At 34.6% G+C, this 22,923-nt stretch overlaps 1 protein-coding gene across 6 annotated transcripts; it reads left to right on the forward strand.

Annotated features, from left to right (window-relative positions):
* Nucleotides 1-923: 923 nt before the first annotated feature.
* LOC116167759 (proton-coupled amino acid transporter-like protein CG1139) lies at nucleotides 924-22,661 on the forward strand. Of its 6 annotated transcripts, none has more exons than XM_031483247.1 (8): nucleotides 924-1,019; nucleotides 7,669-7,725; nucleotides 17,063-17,173; nucleotides 17,227-17,377; nucleotides 20,490-20,611; nucleotides 21,350-21,434; nucleotides 21,670-22,127; nucleotides 22,175-22,661. In XM_031483247.1, exons 2-8 carry the CDS (start codon nucleotides 7,676-7,678, stop codon nucleotides 22,581-22,583), a joined length of 1,386 nt encoding a protein of 461 aa, XP_031339107.1. In that variant the 5' UTR covers nucleotides 924-1,019; nucleotides 7,669-7,675; the 3' UTR covers nucleotides 22,584-22,661. The 6 variants fall into 6 exon arrangements, with proteins under 6 accessions (XP_031339107.1, XP_031339110.1, XP_031339109.1 ...); XM_031483250.1 differs by having other exon boundaries at nucleotides 934-1,019; nucleotides 17,274-17,377; XM_031483249.1 differs by lacking the exon at nucleotides 924-1,019 and adding an exon at nucleotides 7,338-7,483 and having other exon boundaries at nucleotides 17,274-17,377.
* The last annotated feature ends 262 nt before the right edge of the window (nucleotides 22,662-22,923 follow it).

The raw sequence follows: 22,923 nt of genomic DNA on the forward strand, positions 1-22,923 counted from the left end.
ATTCAGCCGGATTGGACATTTGACGTTTAAACCGTAAATAGAGACATTCTTTAATGACCCGGTCTATTCGTTTTTTACCGGATTGAAATTTTTTAAAAGTTATTTGTACAACTAGTTTTGAAAGTGATACTTTTTTTCAATAATTTGCAGTAAATTCATGGAAAAAGACACCTTCAACACGTGTTGTACACGAAATTTTTTTGCATAGTGATATTTAATAATTATTTAATATTTTCATATTGCTAGTTACATTTGTATTATTATTATTAGCCATTTTAGGTCAAAAACTACAAAATCATTGTTGCCGCCTCAATGAAATGTTATCAAGTCCCAAAAAAAGTGGTGCTCAAGCCCACATTTTGGAAAACGGCGGCCAAAATAAGGTTATTTGATTTTTATTACTTAACCGTTGAGTTTAGAACTTACAGAGGATAGGAGTTCTAACTAGAGATATAGACAGCCCTCCAAGAGTTCTAAAACTGTATATAAAAGCTTTGTGTCAAGAGTTATGATAAATTGATAACAGTATTAAATAGGAAAACTTGGAGAACATTTTCTCATATAAATTTCCTGATGATGGTTCTGAGTGATCCCACAAAAGTTCAGACTGAAGTCTTGGAGTTCTAACCAGAGTGCTCCTCACAGATCATTCCGGAGATAAATTGAAATCTTTCACGAACAAATTAATTCCTTAATCCTTTGCATGCAAACCCATACTCTTTGACATTCGAACTATTTAATTGATTCAGTAAGGAGCATCTAGGAAGTAATTAAGAAGAAGAATTTGTATTTTTTAATGATAAATAATTCTGAGAAAAAAACCTATGGTGACTATATGAAATGTGCCCCCAACACCGTTTACTTTTTAACGACCTCCACAAAAGTTATAAATGGAGTTGGTGCAGAGAAAAAGATTGTAGTAGGTATATGAAAGTAAACTGAATTATAACACCTTCAGTCATGTGTCAATCGCGTAGTTAGTAGGATTAATCACGATTGTTAATATTATCGATTAATTGGTGAGTAGGTAATGTTTTTCATTTGTTGCGTGGCACTACGCGAATTGCATAATTTCGCCGACACTCAACTTTCTTTTTGTAATTTACGTAATTCATTTGTGCGCATTTCCCATGCGATATTATAAAAAAAAACACATCAAACTTTATATGAACATAATAATTACAGCAGTAAACTACATTAGTGACCGGTCAGTTTAAGACCATTTTTCTCGTTATTTGTACCTATACCTACTGTACTGGGCGTAATGGATTGCGTGCCCATTTGATGTAAGGAAGATATTATCATCTTTTGATTACCACTTTCTTTACTTTACGCACCATTTCCGTTATGTTTTATTATTCAATGAACTATCTGAAGGAGAAATAAATAATAGAAGATTGCCTACCCGATTACCTTGTACCACTCGCAAGTACGGTTTTTAAATCTAGGTCAGCATCCAACTCAGAGATTTAACCTTAATCTCAGAGATGGATGGGGAATCGAGAAGAACAGATATTAACTTCAATTGTTATGAAAATTAAGTTACTGTAATTGTTTATTTTTATTTCTTGTATCAGATATCTTTTTATACAGAGTGTAACAATTAAGTATGTTAAAAAAATTGAGTGGTAAAGGAGCCATACGAGCATTTTTTACAAATAAACCGACAGTCTAAAATGTTTAAAAATTCCCGTTTCTTCTTTCATTGTTTACTCAAGAGCCATAACAGACAGAAGGATGAAGCTTGATACTCCAAGGTGGTGCATACTAGAATGGGAATGAAAAATTCTAATCTCGACCAAATCTGCATCTATGGTGGGTTTTCTAACATGAAAATAATGGAAAGAAAATTCTTTTTAAAAATTCGAAAAACACTCGCAATTCCAATTCTTGGTTGGATGAACTTTGGTGGAAACGCCATTTATTTGTTTAAGAATAGCTTAATTTGAGTTTTTCTCTTAAATTTGATTACGTAATATATTTTTTTATGCTGCTATATTAAAAAAATGTACGATTTAAGAATATGTAGCGAAAACTAATAGTTGCATTAAAAAAGAAAATATGTCCCCTTCACCATGCAGCAGTACGCCACGCCACTGGCAAGAAACTTGAAGTACGTAAAGTGGTAGCAAACTTTTTTATAATTTTGGATACCATACACAGTTTCTTAGAAGCAATTTTGTTTTGAATATATACCCAGTGTTCCAGACACAACGTTCACCCTGTATGTTGAACATTTTTCCCAGGAAAATACGCTTTCGCATTAGAATATTCGTCTTCAGAAAATTCACTAATGATTTATTCGCTTCCGAAATTTCATCCCTCCCTCCCCAACCCCCAAAATTTATAAGCAGCCTACTGCAGATACATTCAATATCGGTTCGAAGGCAGAAGCGACTAGAACAGACATGTCTCCTTCTACATGTTGGCCCCCCGAAGTCGCTCTCCAATAAACCCAAATAACATCTAATATAAGTCAAAATTGAGAAACATAAAAAGTCACAATCGGTGAAATCAAATGCACGCATACATATAGGGCGCAAGCAATGAAGGGATTCCTTTGATTATCGCATATTTTTACCGCATGCACACCACGGGTGTGGTCTTTATGGAACGCCGTTTTAGTATTTATACCAACATTTTATCATGTATCATTTTAAATAACAGTCAATCTTATGTCTCTAAATTTTTCGTTTGTTGTTTTTATCTTACGTATTAAGAGATTGATTAAAAAAATGTTGATTAATAAAGATGATACATGAATTAAAATGTTTGTTGATAATTTTAATTAGGCGCTAGTATACACGTAGTCAAATAGACTAAACTGTAGTTCCTGAAACTTCCGCACAATCAGAGATACGAATTAAAATTATCAACAATCATTTTAATTAATGTAACATTTTAATTCAACAATCACTTTAAATAATTCTTGCCGATTTTAACAGCATGAATTCATATGATTGTTGAATTAAAATGTTCTCTGAAAATATTTGTACAATTTTATTCCAAAATTTTACAATGTGCCATTTTAAATAACAGTCAATCGTATGCCTCTACTTTTTACGTTTGTTGTTATTGTCTTACGTATTAAATATGATTGTTTAAAAAATGTTACTTAATAAAAATGTGAAATGAATTATATTGTTATATTGAATGAGTGTATATGAAACTGTATTTCAACAAACAATTAATAACAAACAATTAAATTGAATTGCAAGAAATACTTCGATTAATAAAACGATTTTGTCCAACAAACATAAAAATTCATTCATTTTAAATGTGGAATTAAAATTATCAACAAACATTTTAATTCATCAGTCATATAAATTCGACTATTTGAAAATTGAAGCCGAATATTTTCAACAATCACTTTAATTCAACAAACAAATAAATTTTTATTGTTAGACGTAGTAAAAGAATCTTTTAAAATGATTGTTGAATTAATATGATTGTTGAATTAAAATGTTACATGAATTAAAATGTTTGTTGATAATTTTAATTAGGCGCTAGTATACACGTACCCAAATACACTAAAGGATAGTTCCTGAAACTTCCGCACAATCACAGATACGAATTAAAATTATCAACAAACATTTTAATTCATGTAACATTTTAATTCAACAATCATTTTAAATAATGCTTTCCGATTTTAACAGCACGAATTAATATGATTGTTGAATTAAAATGATTGTTCATAATTTTAATCCCACATTTAATATGAATAAATTTTTATGTTTGTTGAATTAGTTCTAGTTAGTTATATTACTGTTCGTTTATGTATTCGTTTGTTGATTTGTATTGTTAAACTTTCGTTATACACATTGCTATATAATTCATACATCATTTCAATTAAGTGAAGTTTTTTAAACAAACATATTTAATGTTTCACATAAAAACAACAAACATAACATTACGACCCCCTACTATTCATTAATCAAACCCCAATTCCATGCGTGGATTACGTTAGGTTTCTGGGTATGACATTGGATAGTAAGCTAACTTGGGAGAAGCACATTAGCGACTTGATATTGAAATGTGATAGAGCTTTAAACCTCGTCAAATGTTTGTGCTCTACAAAATGGGGCGTCGATGTGGCTACTTTAATCAACATATACAAGTCCCTCGTATTATCGAAAATTGATTATGGATGTTTTGTCTACGGTTCAGCTAGATCCTCTCGATTGTTACAACTTCACAAAATTCAAAATCGTGCTTTGAGACTATGCTTAGGTGCATTCCCTACATCGCCGAGCACCAGCCTCCACATAGAGGCCAACGTCATGCCTCTGCAATATAGAAGAGAGAAATTATTAAACAACTATGTTTGTAACAGAGCATCACATGATAGTCACCGTAATTATAAGATCCTCTTTAAAAATGTTACTGCATACACCGACAGACCCACTATTACTCGTCCACTATCTGTAAGAGCGCAGGAAATTCATCCAGATTTGTTAACAGAAATATGTCATATAATACCCCACAATAAACCGGAAATTCCCCCTTGGAGAAATTTTCCAATAAATGTTGACACTAGTCTGTTGCAGTATGATAAATATGGCACTAACCCTAAATTAATACTTGCACATTTTAATAATATCATCTCTGGAATGAGGCATCACAATATCATATACACGGATGGTTCTAAAACTGAAGATGGCGTAGGATGTGCAATTGTCGTTCAGGGTGAGCACTATAACTGGCGTCTTCCTGATTTATTCATCAGTCTTCTATGCGGAACAATATGCCGTATGGCAAGCGCTGAAGTACTGTGATATGTCACTGGGTTATCGACACTTCTGCATTGTAACAGACTCCTTGTCCGTTATAAAATCGATAGTAAACTGTGACAATGATACGATAACACAATGGTGTCATTCATCTATCGTATACTTAGAAAATCAAGGAAAGCATATTACCTTACTATGGGTCCCCAGTCATGTGGGCATACAGGGTAATGAGGAAGCTGACAAGGTAGCCCTGGAAGCAACCAAACAGGATGCGGTCGATGTACCTGAAATAAAACACAAAGATTTGAAAAATAAATATAATCGTGTAACTGTTTCCAAATGGCAAGATGATTGGGATATGTGTAATACTCACCTTAAAAACATCAAACCTACCATAGCTAAATGGGATAATCCTGCACTCACTAGAACAGACATATCAAAATTAATTAGATTGAGAATAGGCCATACTGCAGTAACGCATACATACCTACTGAAGGGAGAACCAGTTCCTATATGTGCCAGATGTGGACACGAATTAACGGTAGTACACTTCATTTTTGAATGTGGCCATTTAGAACTTATAAGAAGCAATTACAACATTAGTGATAATTATCGAGATAATTTTATTAGTATGTCGCGTATAAATAACCTAATGTCGTACTTGAAGGTAATAGACATGTACAATAACATTTAAATTAGCAACAAGAGCTAATGACCATAGCTGTCGAAGCTCAATACAAAAAAAAAAAAAAAAAAAAAAAAAAAAAAAAAAATAAATCGGGAAATAAAATTAACTGTTGTTTATAATGTTACATTGTAAACTTTCGTAATAAAAAGTAAAACGGCGTTCCATAGGTCTTGGAACCAAAGAATAAAAATCATACACATAATTTATATTATTAAGTCTACAATTTTGGAAACCTCTTTAACAGTCTTCTTACGCATTTTCTTCTTCTCAACGTTATCTTTTAAAACAGCGGTGATACGCTGCAGTCTCAACCAAAATAGGACACATGGTCCCCATACCATATCACAAATATTGAAATATATTTATTATTATAAATACGTTAGTTTAATTAGCTTTCTGTCGCTTTTGTGGGCGTGTCCCCTCTTTTAGTTTGTAGGCGGCCCTGTTAATACAAATCTGTCACTTTTGAACAGCTACATTCCTGGTAGGAGGTAATTTAGAGATTCAGGGAATACCAGATTTCAGAAGCATGTCAAAAAGATTTTGTGGTAAACGGGACCAAAAACAAATATCGTTTGTTCTAATAAGTCGATGGTTCAAAAGAATTAATTCCAACATTTCCTTCTATAGCACTACAGTACCTAGGTACATAAAACTTGAACTAACGAAAAGGTTTGCGGGTAAATATAAATTTTTAGGTTTAACCACTGGTCTTATCGTTCTATCTATTACGGTTATAAAAAAATTAAAGAGGAAATTTAAAGCTTAGGACTTTTGAGCACCCCAAAGGTCCTAATATTTAAATTGTCCCATACTAAAATTCTCAGACCTTGGTTTATTTTTAAAACGTAGGTCTGTTTGCGTCCTCAGTGTCGACCGATCTTTTTGAAATACCTATGAACACAGTTTAAATTTGCATGTTTCATAATATTTGGATTTGTAGAAATAATTAAAGGTACATTATAAATTCTTCGGTTCTTTGAATTCTCAGCTTGGTCTATGTGGATTAACCTTATGCGATGCATTATTAAAAATACCGAATAAGATGATAATAATAACATTTATAAATTCCCAAGCCTTTCATAAAATTATTGGCAAAACGGTATTTGTTTAAAAATATCCTCTATTATTATTATTTAAGTGAAGGCCATCGAAAATTGATAGAAACTTGAGGAGTTGTGCATTGTGTTGTTTTTCCCACATGTATTTGTATTAGGTATTTTGCGATAGTTTTGTTTGACCTCGACCTCCTTCGCATTCTTGTGTCATCGGAAAGTGGACATTTTTATGTTTTCGCCGCTTTCCATAATCATTTTCCACACTACTTATATTAGGGAAGGTAACAGTAGATACTTGCAAAATTTTCCTAAAACAACTGCTATATGAATCGTGTTGTAAATATTTTTCAGATTTTTAGCTTTATGAAGTATGAAGGCGTATAAATTTAAAAGAATTCATTCGATCCATTAACATTTATTAACGGCAATTAACGCCTAATCTGCAAACTGCGCCAATAATTTTGTTAGTAGTGGTTTACGTCGATTAAAAATATAAAAAATTTTAAGGTCAAATTCTCAAAAAGTTTGTAACAATTTTAGTCTAATTTGGGCTACTGACGGATTCAAATTTTGTGCTTCCACGCCAAGTTAGAGCAATTGGGTATCGTTAACTTTATGCTACAATAGCCATTGCTGGTAGTGTATAATTTTCTCTTGATTTTGTGCAAATTCACTGTAATAATGTACAAACTGCACGGTTTTGGAAACTGACTATTTAGAGAATGCTATTATCAACCGATAATCTGCAATTATCGCAGTAATAAAAAAGATGACTGACAACAGTAGAAATAATTAAAACTTCGTAAACAAGCATAACTTCTATTATTAATTGCTCATGTTTTTCACTTCACAATCAGTTTAGTGCAATCTTAGATTTATTGTGATAGGTATATACACTTCAGCCCCACTACAATTCTTGACGTAAAAATGTTATTTAAACTTTGGCGGTCTACAACGTGTACCTTAACCATGAATCACGTTTTTCTGATTAGTCTTTTAATTACAAGGTAATTACGCGTTGATGTTACTGCTACCACTTGCGAATATTTGCGAACTACTTAATTTCATTAAATTTGTTGAAAGTTAAGAAGGTAGATCGACTGTTTGTTAAATTAAGCAGATTTATTCACTCACTTTTATTACTTCAAGTTAATTAGCTTTCACATAAAACTACATATTACTTTTTTTGTAGATTTACGATGAAGAACAAGAAGGACACCAGTTTCAATCTAGACGATTTTACGTCCACGTAAGTAACTTTCTACATTCATAAAAGACTCTTTACGGACAGTCGCGTATATCTAAATTGATGGCTAATTTTCACTTTCCGGATAATTGAACGAACTTTAGTTTAAATTGAATAGCGTTCAGTAACAAATTTTTACACTATATACAAGGTGATTATCTGTAAAATCTGTAATTACAAACAATTTCTCATTCCAAGGTACGAGGTATTATTAAAACGTAATTCCTGTAAGAACAGTTAGATTAAGATCTCATTCAGATATACAAAAGAAACTACTTACTTTGAATTAAATACTATCAACATTAGATACTATAATAGACTTTTGAATATTTTTGCTTTCCGGGTGTGGGCACATTCTGATCTCGGCGAACTTTGGGTATCTTTGATCGTGTATCAAATAAGGAATTGATCAGACAATGAAAATTAGTTCAACGCCTTGGAAATGGATATAGATGTAGATGAACCCCGTTGCAGACCTAAACTCGATTTTAGGCAGACTCAAAAACCTTTAGATAAAACGGATCCACGACAAGATTTACGTAACATTATCCTTTTAAGTTGTATGCAAAAGACACATGAAGAGTTCGCAAATTTTGAGAAATTCTGACAATCTTTCTCAACAGAATTTCAAGAATTAAATATTCTTCACGTTACAGTTGCGGAGATAAATTGTATCGAATACGCATTTTGGGACTTCTGGGTGCAAATGTTTTCAATTTCATAGGTTGCACTAAAACCAAAGCGAACCTACTTATCAATAATTTATAAAACCGTAACTATCTTATGATAATCGTCATGTGTTACAATTTGATTAGGTACTATGAAGTACTCGTTTATCAATAAGCGTTTTTTTTTGCATTTCATAGTAATAGATAATGAGAATGATTTATTTAGGCAGTTCAAAATATCTATTTGACAGCATCCACACTAATAACCATTGAATATTCAATGTTAATAACAAGAAATAACGTGTATTGATGTATTGATGTTTTGCGAAAGCGTACCTAGTACAGTGTACAAATCTGTATCGGTAATTTGTGACCTCAGAATCAGGTATCTGTATCTGTTAAATCATAATCGACAGTTTGTCTCGTTTCAATAAACAAAATTAGCCCTTGATTTTTATACCTTATTTTCAAAAGCCTACAAGCCGACCTCTCTCATTACAGACCTCTTTTATTGCAGACATTGTGAGAACCTATAAGGGCACAGTAGGTTCAAAGGATGCTGCCCGCAGTATCTTGGTTAGTGGGACTTATTCTTGAATAAAAAGACGTCTTTTGAATATGCGAATACTAGAACATGCACGAGTCAAGCCACCCTAACGATAGATACACAATCAAAAGTGCCAAAGCGGTGACATTGCATTTGATATGGTACTGACTAAGCTCAGTTTGAATTTCTTGCAATTTGGTTCATAACTAACGGAGATGTCAAAAGGGCCTTCCTTTTTTTGCCTGCATTGAAAATTAACGAAGCATAAGCGTATCGATTAAAAACTTGACGCTAAAATGCATTGTCAACGAAACCTGAAAGAAGCTCGTTCTATACCAACAAACAGTTGGCGGACCGGGGGTTGCATTTTATTCGCAATTAAATGTAGGGGAAAGTGGGGGAATACCGCGCACGGGGTAATACCGCGCATCAATGTTACAACCCACTGGTGAATAAATCTACAGATATCCATGCATAGACATCTAACGAATAACATGTCAACTAACATACATTATAGCAGTTCCCGCCAAAATGGCTCATTGCTCACCAGTTGGGTTTAACACGTGAAGCGTGTATTTTCTCTAATATTGTGCGTCCCTAAAATAAGCAAAGTAAGTCAATTTTTTTTACTTACACAGACTAGGTTAATTTACCTGAATACTTCATCTTTTGGGCTTCCATTTGCACCTTACCTCATGTCATTTGATTGTTTACTTTTTTTTATATCCGTCAATTTTTACAGTATGTACCGGTGGGGTAATACCGCGCATGATGTAAATTTGTGCGCGGTTTTACCCCGCATTGTTTCTTATAGCAAAATAGTATCTTTTTATCTACACATCTTTTTTAATTATTATTGGTACTTAGATGCCACGAAACTATGTACGAAAAACTGAAAGGAAGTCTTGGAGCTCCGACAGCCTTAAAAAGGCCCTAGAGGCAATTAACGGAGGATCGTCAATTCGCAAAGCTGGACGAGACTTCAACATTCCCGAATCCACGCTACGTGATCAGATGAAACTAGCATCTCCCAGCGTAAGTTTAGGCAGAAAAGGTATATTTACTCCCCAACAAGAGCAAGAAATAGTAAATCATGTGATAAAACTAGCAAACCTTTTTTATGGTGTAACGCCCATGAGCCTTAGAAAAATTGCTTTTGATTTTGCTGTAAAAAATAATATAAAGCATAATTTTAATAATCAAAAACAATTGGCTGGCAAGGATTGGCTGTACCTTTTTATTAAGAGGAACCCTAAAATAAGTCTTCGGCAACCTGAGGGCACCAGTATTAATCGCATTACTTCTTTTAATGCTGATGAAGTAAAACGATTTTTTTCTCATCTAGAACAAATTTACTCTAAATTCCATTTTGCCGCAAACAGGGTGTATAACTGCGATGAAACGGGAATCAGCAATGTACCTAATAAAAGTGGTAAAATTTATGCTGCTCGAGGGTCAAAGCAGGTTGGAGTTGCCACCTCTGGCGAGCGAGGTAGAAATGTTACAGTTATGTGCTGTATGAATGCGGCTGGCGGATATATACCACCAATGTTCATCTATCCTCGTAAGCGTATGAGTGCTAGTTTGGAAACAGGGGGGCCAGTAGGTGCCATTTATCACTGCTCAGACAATGGGTGGATTAATCAAGATTTGTTTCTCACCTGGCTGGAGCACTTTAAGAAACATGCAAAACCATCTTTGGATGATCCAGTTTTGTTAGTGTGTGACAATCATGGGAGTCACATTTCTATAGCCATGCACGATTTTTGCAAAAAGAACCACATTCATGTCGTGTCGCTTCCCCCTCACACATCCCATAGAACGCAACCATTAGATGTGTCCTTTTACAGTCCACTGAAAAATGCATTTTACCGGGAATGTGATCTCCACCTAAAGCTGACAGGTCATGAAAAAATAAACATGTCTGAGCTAGCTAATTTATTTAATAAAGCATATGTCAGAGTGGCAACGATGGAAAAGGCGGAATCTGGCTTTCGCTGTACCGGAATCTTCCCTTTAAATGTGGATAGATTTACAGCTGATGATTTTGCCCCAGCTGAGCAGCATCGTAACATTTCTATCGCATGTAACCTAGACGAAAGTGACGTTCAAAAAAATCCTCAAGTAACAGAAGCCAATGTAACATCAATTGAAGACACAATGACCAGTGTACCATCAAATTCAGAAAGAAAAGATACACAACCAAGTACATCAACAGGTACAAATTGTGAAAAAAACCTAAGTGCAGCATTAGTGAGCATTGAAAATATAGCACCTATTCCAAAAAAAGTCCGTAGAAATATTAAAAAAAGGTGGTCCTAAAAAACAGCATTCGCAAATTCTAACAAGTACCCCTATAAAGGTTCAACTAACTCCTTGAAGATCAAAAAAAGAGAGAATCAAAAGCAGCAAAAGCAGCTGGAAAAAAAGAAGCAAGCAAGCTTAAGCCAAAGAAAGTTACACAGAGACCTAAAAAAGTGATGGAAAGTGATACCGAGACTGAAGAGTCGGACACTGATATGTTAGACGTTGTTGATGATGATGATGTGGAGCTTGACGATGAAAATATGTATGATGAAAATGAGTGTTTAATTTGTGGAGAATTTGGGCGTAACCAGGAGCTGTGGTTCAGATGCGTGGTATGTGGAAGATGGGCGCACCAGGAATGTAGCGGTTGGGATACGGCGGAAGATTTTACCTGCGACTTTTGTTATAAACGTAGAGGAAAGAGAGTATTAGAATTTTGAATTTCAAATGTAGATACCTACTAATGGTTTGTAAAAGTTTATTTTTTAATTCATTAAAGGCATAAATACATCAGTTGTTCTAATTGTTTTATTGCGCGGTATTACCCCACTCTCCGCGCGGAATTACCCCGCAGGGTGGGGAATACCGCGCAAGTGCAATATCTTGAAAATAAAAATATTTCTCAGAGATCGAAAAAGATAAAAATGTTTAAAAAATTTCCCATACGACCTTTATGAAATGCTTAATATGAAACGTCAGTATCAGTTTTTTAAACCTTCTTTTTGTGGGTGTAATTAACAATTTTCCTTAGGTGCGCGGTATTCCCCCACCTTCCCCTACACATTTTTATCACAATCAATAAAAAAACCAAAAATATTTTAGGCACCTTAAAGGCTACAATCCTCGCAATGGATAATTGCTGTCCAGTGACAACATAAGGTCCGTCGCCCCCTCCCTATAATTTTTGAACAACAGTGCTACATGAGACAGTTCTTTAAGTTGAAACTGACAATTACGTATGTCAAAATGACAGCTTGACATAATTTCGAGTTATTTTTTTTATTACTACTGGTCAATACACAATGTAAGATCGAAAATATAATATTTATGTAAATCTGATATTATGTAATGTCACGATTTTCTGCTTGCATAATGCGTGGAGTTTTTAATTTTCAATTCCAATTAAACTCCTTCTGTTTATCAAAGTTAGCAATTTAAATACTGGTATTGTTGGACACTAATGTAGGTGTAGGTACCAGTTGACACTCTCTCGAGGTGAAGACGTACAACACATTGCGTGCCAAAAAATAAATTTCGTGCAGGGAAAAACGGTAATAAGAAAACAGTCACGATAATAATTATTAGCTTTATAAACCTATCATTATATTCATTCATTGTAAGCTGATGAAAGTTAATACAAATTTTTCATGCATACCTTGAAATGATGACATTGATCTTTTGTCTTCGTAGAAGTAGGTGTGTTTATGTCATTACTATTCAATAGATTTAGGGCACAATGCGGAATTAAATGTATGTATCTTTACATAAAGTGATGAATCAGAGTTACCCGTAATTGAGGCACCTACGTAATTTTTTGCATAAATTTAAGTACCTAATGTAAGTTTATTTTGGCCCTTACGATATATCAGGAGCGATTAAAACAGTTCCACTGCTCCATGTTATGAATATAAGGATCGGTTTTGCTGACTAAATCTGGTTGGTTCGGAACCAAATTCCGGAAAGGTATCATCGATCCATAGAAATGTATTGATTTATATTTTTTTGTATTGATTTCTTTCTTGCGCGAGTGGACCCGGTGAATGATATTATGAAGTAATGGTCTTGTTCTAATGTTCTCAAAATGTTATTTTATTGTTATTAGAACGAACATTTAATTTATTAGGAAAATCTTTAAAAGGCAAATTAAATTTGAACTATTTCATTGTTTAATTTTTAGTAAAAGAAATGTATGTTACCGGGGCTGGCCGTGGGTCATATTCTTATCTGCAGAAAAAAAATTGAAAAATTGACAATTTTATTTCAAAGAAGGGATGGCCATTGGTCAACCCCCTTAATATTGTGACGGTAGCTTTTTATTTGGATTTTTTATATGGATTTCGATCATCGTTATCTTACGGCAAAAATGTCATTTTATCCGCTTGTGGAGTACAACAAGGTGACTCGTTAGGACCTTTGCTATTTTTTCTAATGTGCTTGGATAAACTGAAAAGCCTGCAATCTCCTTTTAAAGTTGGCACTTAACGATTGGACTTTAGGTGGTGTATTTGACACAGTTTTAGATGATATCGAATTAATAAAAAATTCAGCTATTGAATTGGAACTGCATCTAAATGTAGCAAAATGTGAAACTTTTTGTCTAGGCGGATCCGAAGAACAGAAACATCAAGCTTGCGCTCGTATCCTTCCTGCAGCCCCAGATATTCAGTTTCCAGATGTGAATTCCTTGAGTATTTCGATACTTAACAAAATGACGTTTTGAAATTGAAAGAAAAAGAATAAAGGCTTCCATAAGAAAAAACAAAGTTGATGATGGTTAACCGGAGACAAAACGTCAGACTTAAAATTTACAAGTAGCATCTTGTAGAGGGGAAAAAAGTGACCATAATAATGTGCCATTCATTTTAAAATATTTTTTTAAATAACTTCAGAAAAAAATAAAAACGATTTCGTTTTTTTCAGGATATCTCCGAAAGTAGTGGGAATTTTTTCAGTTTCAAAACGGCTCAACGCCACTTTGTCAAATTTAAACTACCTACCTATCTCCTACGTTTCTCGAAATTGAATCAGCCTATATAACTTATACCTACTCATGTGTGTTACAGTGTCATATGTGCTTCTATATCTTTAAATACTTTCACATTCAGATACCTACTCTATATACGTGTCTGAAATAAATTACCTACGTATTTTCTGTATGGGTATTTACCTTTCGAAATTACCTCAACTTATTTTAAACGTCAAATACAATAAAATGTTTTTTTTACATTTTGAATAAATGTTCATCAAAATGACTTTTTTGTGGGTGCAATTGTCCGAACTTCATTAAGAATAGTGACGTCACCATTACGACAAATATTTTGAAGACGCAACAAACTATTCCACTTAATGACCCTGGACGCAAGAGACCCGGACGCAGTGTTCATGATTCGAATTCTTGTCTATTATAGGTGACCATTTCATAATCAAGTACTTTCCATCAATTTGGGAAATTTGATATCGTTGCCTGTCTTGTTTTTTGTTGTTTTTAATATTTTATTATCACCCTTAAAAGCACCCTTAGTTTGGAACCTTACACTGGGTTTCTAGCAGGTTTTCAGTTTTCGGCTTAATTCTTATAATTCAAGATCAAGTGGTACATGTGCAAAACAGTATCTATATAGGAATACAATTTAACCATGCATTGAGTAACAAATGACTGGTTAAAAAGGTAATTGAAGTTAAATAACAGTTCTTACTAATTATAGTCTTAGAAAGGTGATAACTTTGCTTTCTCCTCGCGTACAAGAACTAGAATAATAAACGAAAAACAAAAAAGCGATGTTAAATTTCACTTTCGTGCATTTCTGGCAAAAAATTTACACTCCGTTTCGGTGACCAATATTTATTTTTATTAATGCCATACAAACAACCTGTTATTGACTGTTATGGCATAAAATTGTGCAAGTCCAGAATTAATTTACATACTAACCTTGTTTTTATTGTTAAAATAAATTTTTTTTTTTTTTTTTTTTTTTTTTTTTATTCTCCTTTAATTATACAATCTGCCATAGCTTATTTAGCAATAAGTATTTAATAGGATTGAATTAATTATTACAAAATGACATGTGGGGCAGAATTCCATCGAAGTCTCCCCTTACATTTTTAATATGTGATGTATGCTATGAAGATAATATAGGTATAGTATTTGACAAAAGCAGTTTACAGTTTATGTTAAAATCTTGTAGGTAAGTCAGATGGTTTGAAACGTTTAAGTCTTCTGGGTTCATCATTATTGTCCATAAGCTGGTGCACAGAATCGTTGGGGGGAACGCTCAGTCTGTCTTTGTATCTTACACTGAAGTTTTTAATTTCACTTTTCACTGTGGGAATTTGTAGATCACTTAAAATCACCTTATTTGGGACGTACCATGGCGCATCAACGATCATTCTCAGTACTTTATTTTGGAACCGGTCAAGCATTGCTAGGGTGGAAGTAGCTGCAGTACCCCATAGGGATATCCCGTAAGTCCATATTGGTTTAAGAACTATTTTGTAAATTAGTATTTTATTTTCCAATGATAGTTTAGATTTTCTACCGATAAGCCAATATAATTTTTGTAGTTGAAGGCCGAGTTGCTTACGCTTGGTAAATATGTGGGTTCTCCAGGTGAGTTTCCTATCTATATGTAGACCCAGATATTTGACCGTCTCTGAGTGTGGTAGTTGGTGTCCGTTGAAGTTCACTGGAGGGCAATTTTCTTTCCTCATTGTGTAGGTTACATGTTGGGATTTAGTTTCGTTCACTCTGATACGCCATTTTTTGGCCCACCACTGTATTTTGTTGAGGTGAGCTTGGAGATATCTTGAGGCAGCTTGTGGATTGACATGAGAGGCCAAAATGGCCATATCGTCTGCATAGGTCGCTGATGTTGTTAGACGTGATGTGGGTAGGTCAGCGGTGTATATTAAATATAGGATAGGGCCTAAAGCGCTGCCTTGCGGTACGCCGGAGGAGATGGGGTGTAAATTTGTATTTTCATCTTTGTATTTGATTAAAAAGTGCCTGTTTGTGATGTATGATTTTAGTAGTTCAAACATCTGGTAGGGTAGGAACAGTTTGAGCTTATAGCATAAACCTTGATGCCAAACTCTATCAAAGGCTTGTTTGACATCCAAGAACACTGCAGAGCAGTATCTTTTCCCTCCAAGTCTCTGTAAATCTTATCGGTTATTCTGTGTACCTGCTCCACGGTACCATGTTGTTTACGGAACCCGAATTGATGTTTAGGAATTAGTTCTTGTTCATCTAGAATTGTCATTAATCTATTCAGAATCAGTTTTTCAAGTACCTTGGACAGAATGGGTAGTAGGCTTATGGGCCTGTATGATGTAAGTTCCGTAGGTGATTTACCAGGTTTCAAAACCATAATTATTTGCGCTGTCTTCCATTGACTTGCGCCGAATATTTTGAATTTAAATTACATCATATAGCTTATAGTGAACGGAAACTTTACCGTTGTGCATCTATCCTAAAATGGGCATACGCAAATGTATCATTCGTTCTGCTGCTGTAATCATTTGACATTATAGCGACCCCAAAATGCAGCAACACATGTTTCATAGATAATTGTTACAATAAAACCATTGCATAGCTTCAGTCTTCTTATATTATTTTAATAGCTAAACCTTGTTAGTTCCTTTTTACTAGAAAAATTACGCTATACTAAGGACTTGACGATCACCATATCAACGTCCTTTCTGTGCCCTGCAATTAATAGACCTCACCTTATAGTCTTATTGAAACAGTCTGGTTTAAAATGAAAGAAAATCAGATTAAAGGGATCTGCATTTCTAAGGGGTTTCAGAATGTAGTAATAGCCTTCAGAAGTACCAGAAGCCTTTGGAGTCTAAAATCTTTCAAATTAATGAATTAGAAATCAGTGACTATCTTGGTAGCCCTATTAAAAAAAATCGCTGAACAATCCAAAAACATCATCCATCATCCAGTCGAAATATGTACATTTTGTTAATTAATAGCCCCCTCCCCCCAATCCTAAGATTGTAATAAGACGTACACTTGCGACCGCCGACCATTTAGAAAGATCAGCATTCGTTTTGGATTCAGATTGTACCTACTACAATACCTTCTTTTTTACAGGACAACGCTAGCAACAAACGAAGTTAGCGCACAAATTCCGAGCAACGGCACTTTAAAAGATGACGGCGAGTATAATCCATTCGAACACAGAATCGTCGAACATCCAACATCGTAAGTATCGCGTCGATCAGGCGAAAAGATCGCATATAATTAGAAATTTACAGAACTGTAGGATCCTTAATTCATTTATTAAAGGGTGCACTTGGTACAGGTATCTTGGCGATGCCGCACGCTTTCAAAAATGCTGGACTGTTATTGGGTTCCGTCGCCACCATCGCCATTGGAATTTTATGCACCCATTGCATTCATTTATTAGTAAGTTTTAATTCATGTGTTCATCTGCATTTCATTTAAATGTACTTACCTTCATTTAACCGCAAGGGTAGATAAAGTGAAACGCGCGATATAAAAGGATGTTCTGAACATATGACAATGCTGTTTCTATGGAAACGACCACGACGGCAGACTCTAAGCTTGCTATTTTTGACGTCTAAATTAAATTCAGATTTGTCAGAAACTTTACAATGATTTATATGGCTTCTTCTGGTGTTTTAGATTCATGAATTTAAAAAATATACTTCACATTCATATGATGATCATATAGATGCTTGCGATTTTTTATATTGTTTAAACTCTTTAGATTCTTATTATTATTCAAATTCTTCGTTTTCTATTCCAATAATTCAGATTCTAGGGACTATTCGGATTCAATTTTCGCTACATTACTTTATTTCTGTTGTTTCTTCTTTCAATTGTATTGTTACTCCTTTGATTCTTCGAATGTTTCGGATTCTTTTTAGCGCATTTCCACAAAAATAAAAAAAATGCGCTATTGTGGCCACTTTGTCCGTCCGTCCGTCCGTCCGTCCGCTCGTTTTGCGACGCTACTAGTTCTTTATCTTAAGAGATATTGTTCTACTTTTTTCGCTATTTGGTTCGTTATGGTGTCGAGTCTTGTACCAAGGAAGGAATTTTTTCTGTACCGCTTACAAAAAAAGTTATTGTAAAAAAACAAAAAACCGTTTTTTACATGTTCCATAATTTTACACTTTTGCCGTTTATTAACGATCCTAGAGATCGTTTATAATTTTGCATTGCTATCTGTCGCCTGCCGGTTGGTCTCTCCCTCTGTTCCTTTGTATGTCTGTCCATCTATCTGTTCGTGTGAACGATAACTTTGTTTAGAAATGTTCGATCCCTTTTACATCTCCGTTAGTTATGAACTGAATTGCATGAAATTTCATATGGGCATAGCTTTAGCCATATAATACGCAACGCCAAAAGTTGAATCGAATCGATTCAAAATTCACAGTGCCCTTTTCGCATCTCGACCATTTATAAACCGAATTGCAAACTTTTTTACTTATAAAAGTATTTGAATGAAATTTGATACATAGGCACTTGGAATAAAGGAAAATCAAACGCCAATTTCAAAATTTGGTTTTGCGCATGCGCAGTGCCAACTTTTTTATTTATGGAAGAATTTAAACGAAATTTGATACATAGGCACTTGGGATAAAGGAAAATCAAACGCCAATTTCAAAATTTGGTTTTGCGCATGCGCAGTGCCAACTTTTTTATTTATGGAAGAATTTAAACGAAATTTGATACATAGGCACTTGGAATAAAGGAAAATCAAACGCCAATTTCAAAATTTGGTTTTGCGCATGCGCAGTGCCAACTTTTTTATTTATGGAAGAATTTAAACGAAATTTGATACATAGGCACTTGGGATAAAGGAAAATCAAACGCCAATTTCAAAATTTGGTTTTGCGCATGCGCAGTGCCAACTTTTTTATTTATGGAAGAATTTAAACGAAATTTGATACATAGGCACTTGGGATAAAGGAAAATCAAACGCCAATTTCAAAATTTGGTTTTGCGCATGCGCAGTGCCAACTTTTTTATTTATGGAAGAATTTAAATGAAATGTGATACATAGGCACTTGGAATAAAGGAAAATCTAGCGCCAGTTTCAAAATTTTATTTTGCGCATGCGCAGTGCCAACTTTTTTATCTATGGAACCATTTAAGTGAAATTTGATACTTAGGCGCTTGGAACAAAGGAAAATCTAACATTAGTTTTAAAATTTAGGTTTGCGCATGCGCAGTTCCAACTTTCTTATTTAGAAAAGCATTGAAATGAAATTCTTCTCATAAACTGAAATTGAAGTAGCACGTCAACAATGGATTGCCCATGTGCAACGCTATCTTTCATATTTGTGGGCGGATTTTTACGATTTTAACAGAAGTTGCATCTTACAAATGGGAAATGAATGCAAGTGGAAATGCGCTTTATGTAAATCGTTTACGATTACTCTTTAACTTGCTATTTTTCGTGTCCTTCAGATTCTTTCTTTTTTTTCGAATTCACTCAATTCCAATTCAAATTCTTATATTTCTTAAATTCTTTCTGTTATTCAAGTTTATTAATTTCCATTTCCATCAGAATCGTCAAATTGTTTGGATTCCTCCTTGCATTTTTGCCCAAATAATTCCGATTCTACAAATTCTTCAGACATTTTAAATTGTAAAAAATCTTCTTCGGGACTCTTCGAATACCTCGGATGTTTAAGATTCTTCATCTTAGGTTATACGATTGTTCCGATCTTTCAGATTCTTCGGATTGTTAAAATGTTCTTTATCTTACGTTTCTAGGGGTGTTCCAGATTTTTCGAATTCTTTAATTTCTGTATGGGCAGGGTGGTTCAAATTCGCGATTCGCCATTACGAACACAGTTATGGTGAGAGATAAAGTGCAGATTAAAATTTAAAAATAATTGAGATATAACCGAAACACTTAAAATGTCAAATTTCGTTTTAATTTTCGCTAGCTTAAACGGTCGAAAATGGATTGTTCTCGATAGCACTTTTTTTGGGAGAATCTGAATTTGTTAACCAAATTCTCTCTTGAATCTATTTAAACCTTTTCTGAATTTTGTGTGTTATAATTTTGAAAAGAGAATTAGTATACAAATTTTTTAGAGTGGTATCTACAAAATATTCAATTTATAAAGATCAGGTTTACCTATGGCCCCGTATACTTATTCAGGCAGATTATTCCACAATCATTATACAAAAGCATTCATATAAAACATTTTCTCATCTCTTTTAACTAAGAAAGTATAGGGTCATTCTAAAATTGACCATCTTTTTATTTTCCCCCGTATCTTTTAAGCGTGCATTTACGTGTGGCACCTATTACTTTTTTGATAGCACTATCAATTTATACGTGTTGAAAATGGGACACCCTGTACGCATGATACCCGTACAACTCCGTCAACCCTGGATTACTGAGCGTGTTCCACATAAACCTTAATCGGGCCTTGAAAAATAAAATTATGTAAACAATCAAAATTTATAATTTAAATAAATTCAGAATACGTTTGTGATTTTGTTTCCTTCAACTTAATTATTTTTTCTCTAGGTAAGTGCCTCCCGTGATATCTGTAGAAGATCAAAGGTCCCATCACTGGGATTGGCAGAAACGTGTGGAGCGGCTTTCGACTACGGCCCGAAATGTTTACGCAAATACTCAGGTGCTGTAAAGTACGTATATATGTATGATCATAGCTGCAGAAAAATTTTGCTGAGTGCTCTGTAATCTTCTTCATATATTCTGTAACCAGCATATCACAATAGCTTAGTCTCTGTCTGCATTTTTAGAACCATTTAAAACCTAAAAATCACGTTCACCATCTGAAGGGTACCATCTGAAAGTAGACATTTCCACAACAAAAAGGTTCCCTGAATTCTTTAAAGAACTGTTTTTGAACATGGGAATTACTGCTTGTTTTGAACACAAAAAGTAAATTTTTACTAAATGCCGTGAAAAATGAATAAGTACACTGGAATAAAAAAATTTTTCAAAGTTCCGGAAAACTCGAAGTTAAAAGTACGGAACAAATGCAAAAGATCGCTCTTTCATAACGCTCTCACCTTATATAAAATTTGTCAACTTCCGGAAGGGAAACCCAGTTTTCCAGCCATCACGAGGAACTCGTACAAACTGCTCCAAAATTAAAACTTTATTCAATTACTTTCTCGACTCTCTGACGTGGTAAAAATCTGGGACACTGCTCAAACATCAAGATAAATAAGCGCGCTTCAAATGCACATAGCACGTTCCAATCAGCCGCAGTTTACTGCAACACTAACAGAAATTTTGTTGTTGTAGCATTATTGATTCAGTACTTTTACCTTTAAAGTTTTCAAACATGTGTCCCACACGCCTAAAATTCCAGTCCAAGTAGGTATTAAAACTAAAACAGAAATTTAACTTTATAGAGTGTTTGCGGACATCTCGCTGGTCGTCACTTACTTCATGGGGGTGTGCGTATACATAGTATTCATTGCAGAATCAACAGAACAGGTATTTACTTCTTGTATTACAAATGCTAGCGTTTTGAAGTGTTCGTGGTTGTCACTGGGCTAACGTAGATTAAATAGTTGTATCTTTATGACATCGCCTCTGGGAAGATACAGCTTGTGGTTCTAGTACATCGAAAATGTGATTGGAGACAGTAAAGTTTCACCACGAATACTTCGATCGTACTTGAAGATGCCAGCTTTCATTTACTCCAAAACAAATTACTTATGCATTTCAGTTAGTGAAACATTGGTTTCCAGAGTTTGAGCTGGACACGCGAATTTATAGCGCCATTACGATGATACCATTACTGCTGTCCACACAAATTCGACAACTAAAATATCTCGTGCCGTTTTCTTTCCTAGCGAACATATGCCTACTCGTCGGCTTTGGAATAACGCTATACTACGTTTTCAATGAAACGCCAGATTTGTCCAGCGTGCCGCTGTTCGAATCACTGGAGCGACTACCGACCTTTCTAAGTACCGTAATTTTCGCAATGGAAGGCGTGGGTGTGGTCATGCCCGTGGAAAACACTATGAAACATCCGCAGCGTTTTCTTGGCTGGTTTGGCGTTTTGAATGTTGCAATGGGAACGGTCGTGGTGATCTACGGCGTTATTGGATTTTTTGGATTTCTACGGTTTGGTGAAGAAACCGAAGCTAGCATTACTCTTAATTTGCCTGTCAGCGAAAGGTAAGTGCGCCAATATTAGCTTCGTAGATTTACAACGCATTTTGCAGCTTAGCGCAGAGCGTCAAGGTGCTGGTTGTCCTCGCCGTTTTCTTTACCTACAATCTTCAAACGTATGTGGCTCTCGATGTTATTTGGAAAAGGATCTTATCACCCAGAGTTCAAGGAAAAGTCAAAATTAACTTTGCGCAGATTGCAATGAGATGTTTGTTTGTTGCGGGGACCGTAATTATTGCTGTCGTTGTACGTAATTTGGAACCCATCATTACGTTAGTCGGATCAGTTTGTCTCTCAACTTTGGGAATACTTCTGCCGGCTGTTGTCGATACGGTGCTGCACTTTGACAAGCTTGGATTCCTAAAGTGGAGGCTGTTTAAAAATATCTTCCTATGCGTTTTTTCATTAGTGGCACTCGTATCGGGATTGATGATTAGTATACATAGTTTGATAAACAATTAATTGACTTATAACTAGCCTCTTTTTGTAAATTTTATGTAAATAATAGGATAGTAAATAAATTTTATAGTAATGAAGCTATTATGTACTGTCTTGTAAAAGTTAGTAGCACTTGGCTTAAGAATTCGGACCTTAATGACCTCATTTTCGTTTCTTCACTGATTTCGACCGTGCGCAAATAATGCTCATTTATATCGGACTACGCACGCGACGTTCTGGTGATCCCAAACCCAATTCCTTACTGCTATCCCCCCGGAACACCCCCCTACTTGCAATTTTTCTAAGACCACCCGCAAAATGGAGGTCACGTTAAAACGGTCTTTTTTATCATTAACCAATTTAT

This window comes from Photinus pyralis, unplaced genomic scaffold (assembly GCF_008802855.1).
Source record: "Photinus pyralis isolate 1611_PpyrPB1 unplaced genomic scaffold, Ppyr1.3 Ppyr1.4_LG4, whole genome shotgun sequence".
NCBI lineage: Eukaryota > Metazoa > Arthropoda > Insecta > Coleoptera > Lampyridae > Photinus > Photinus pyralis.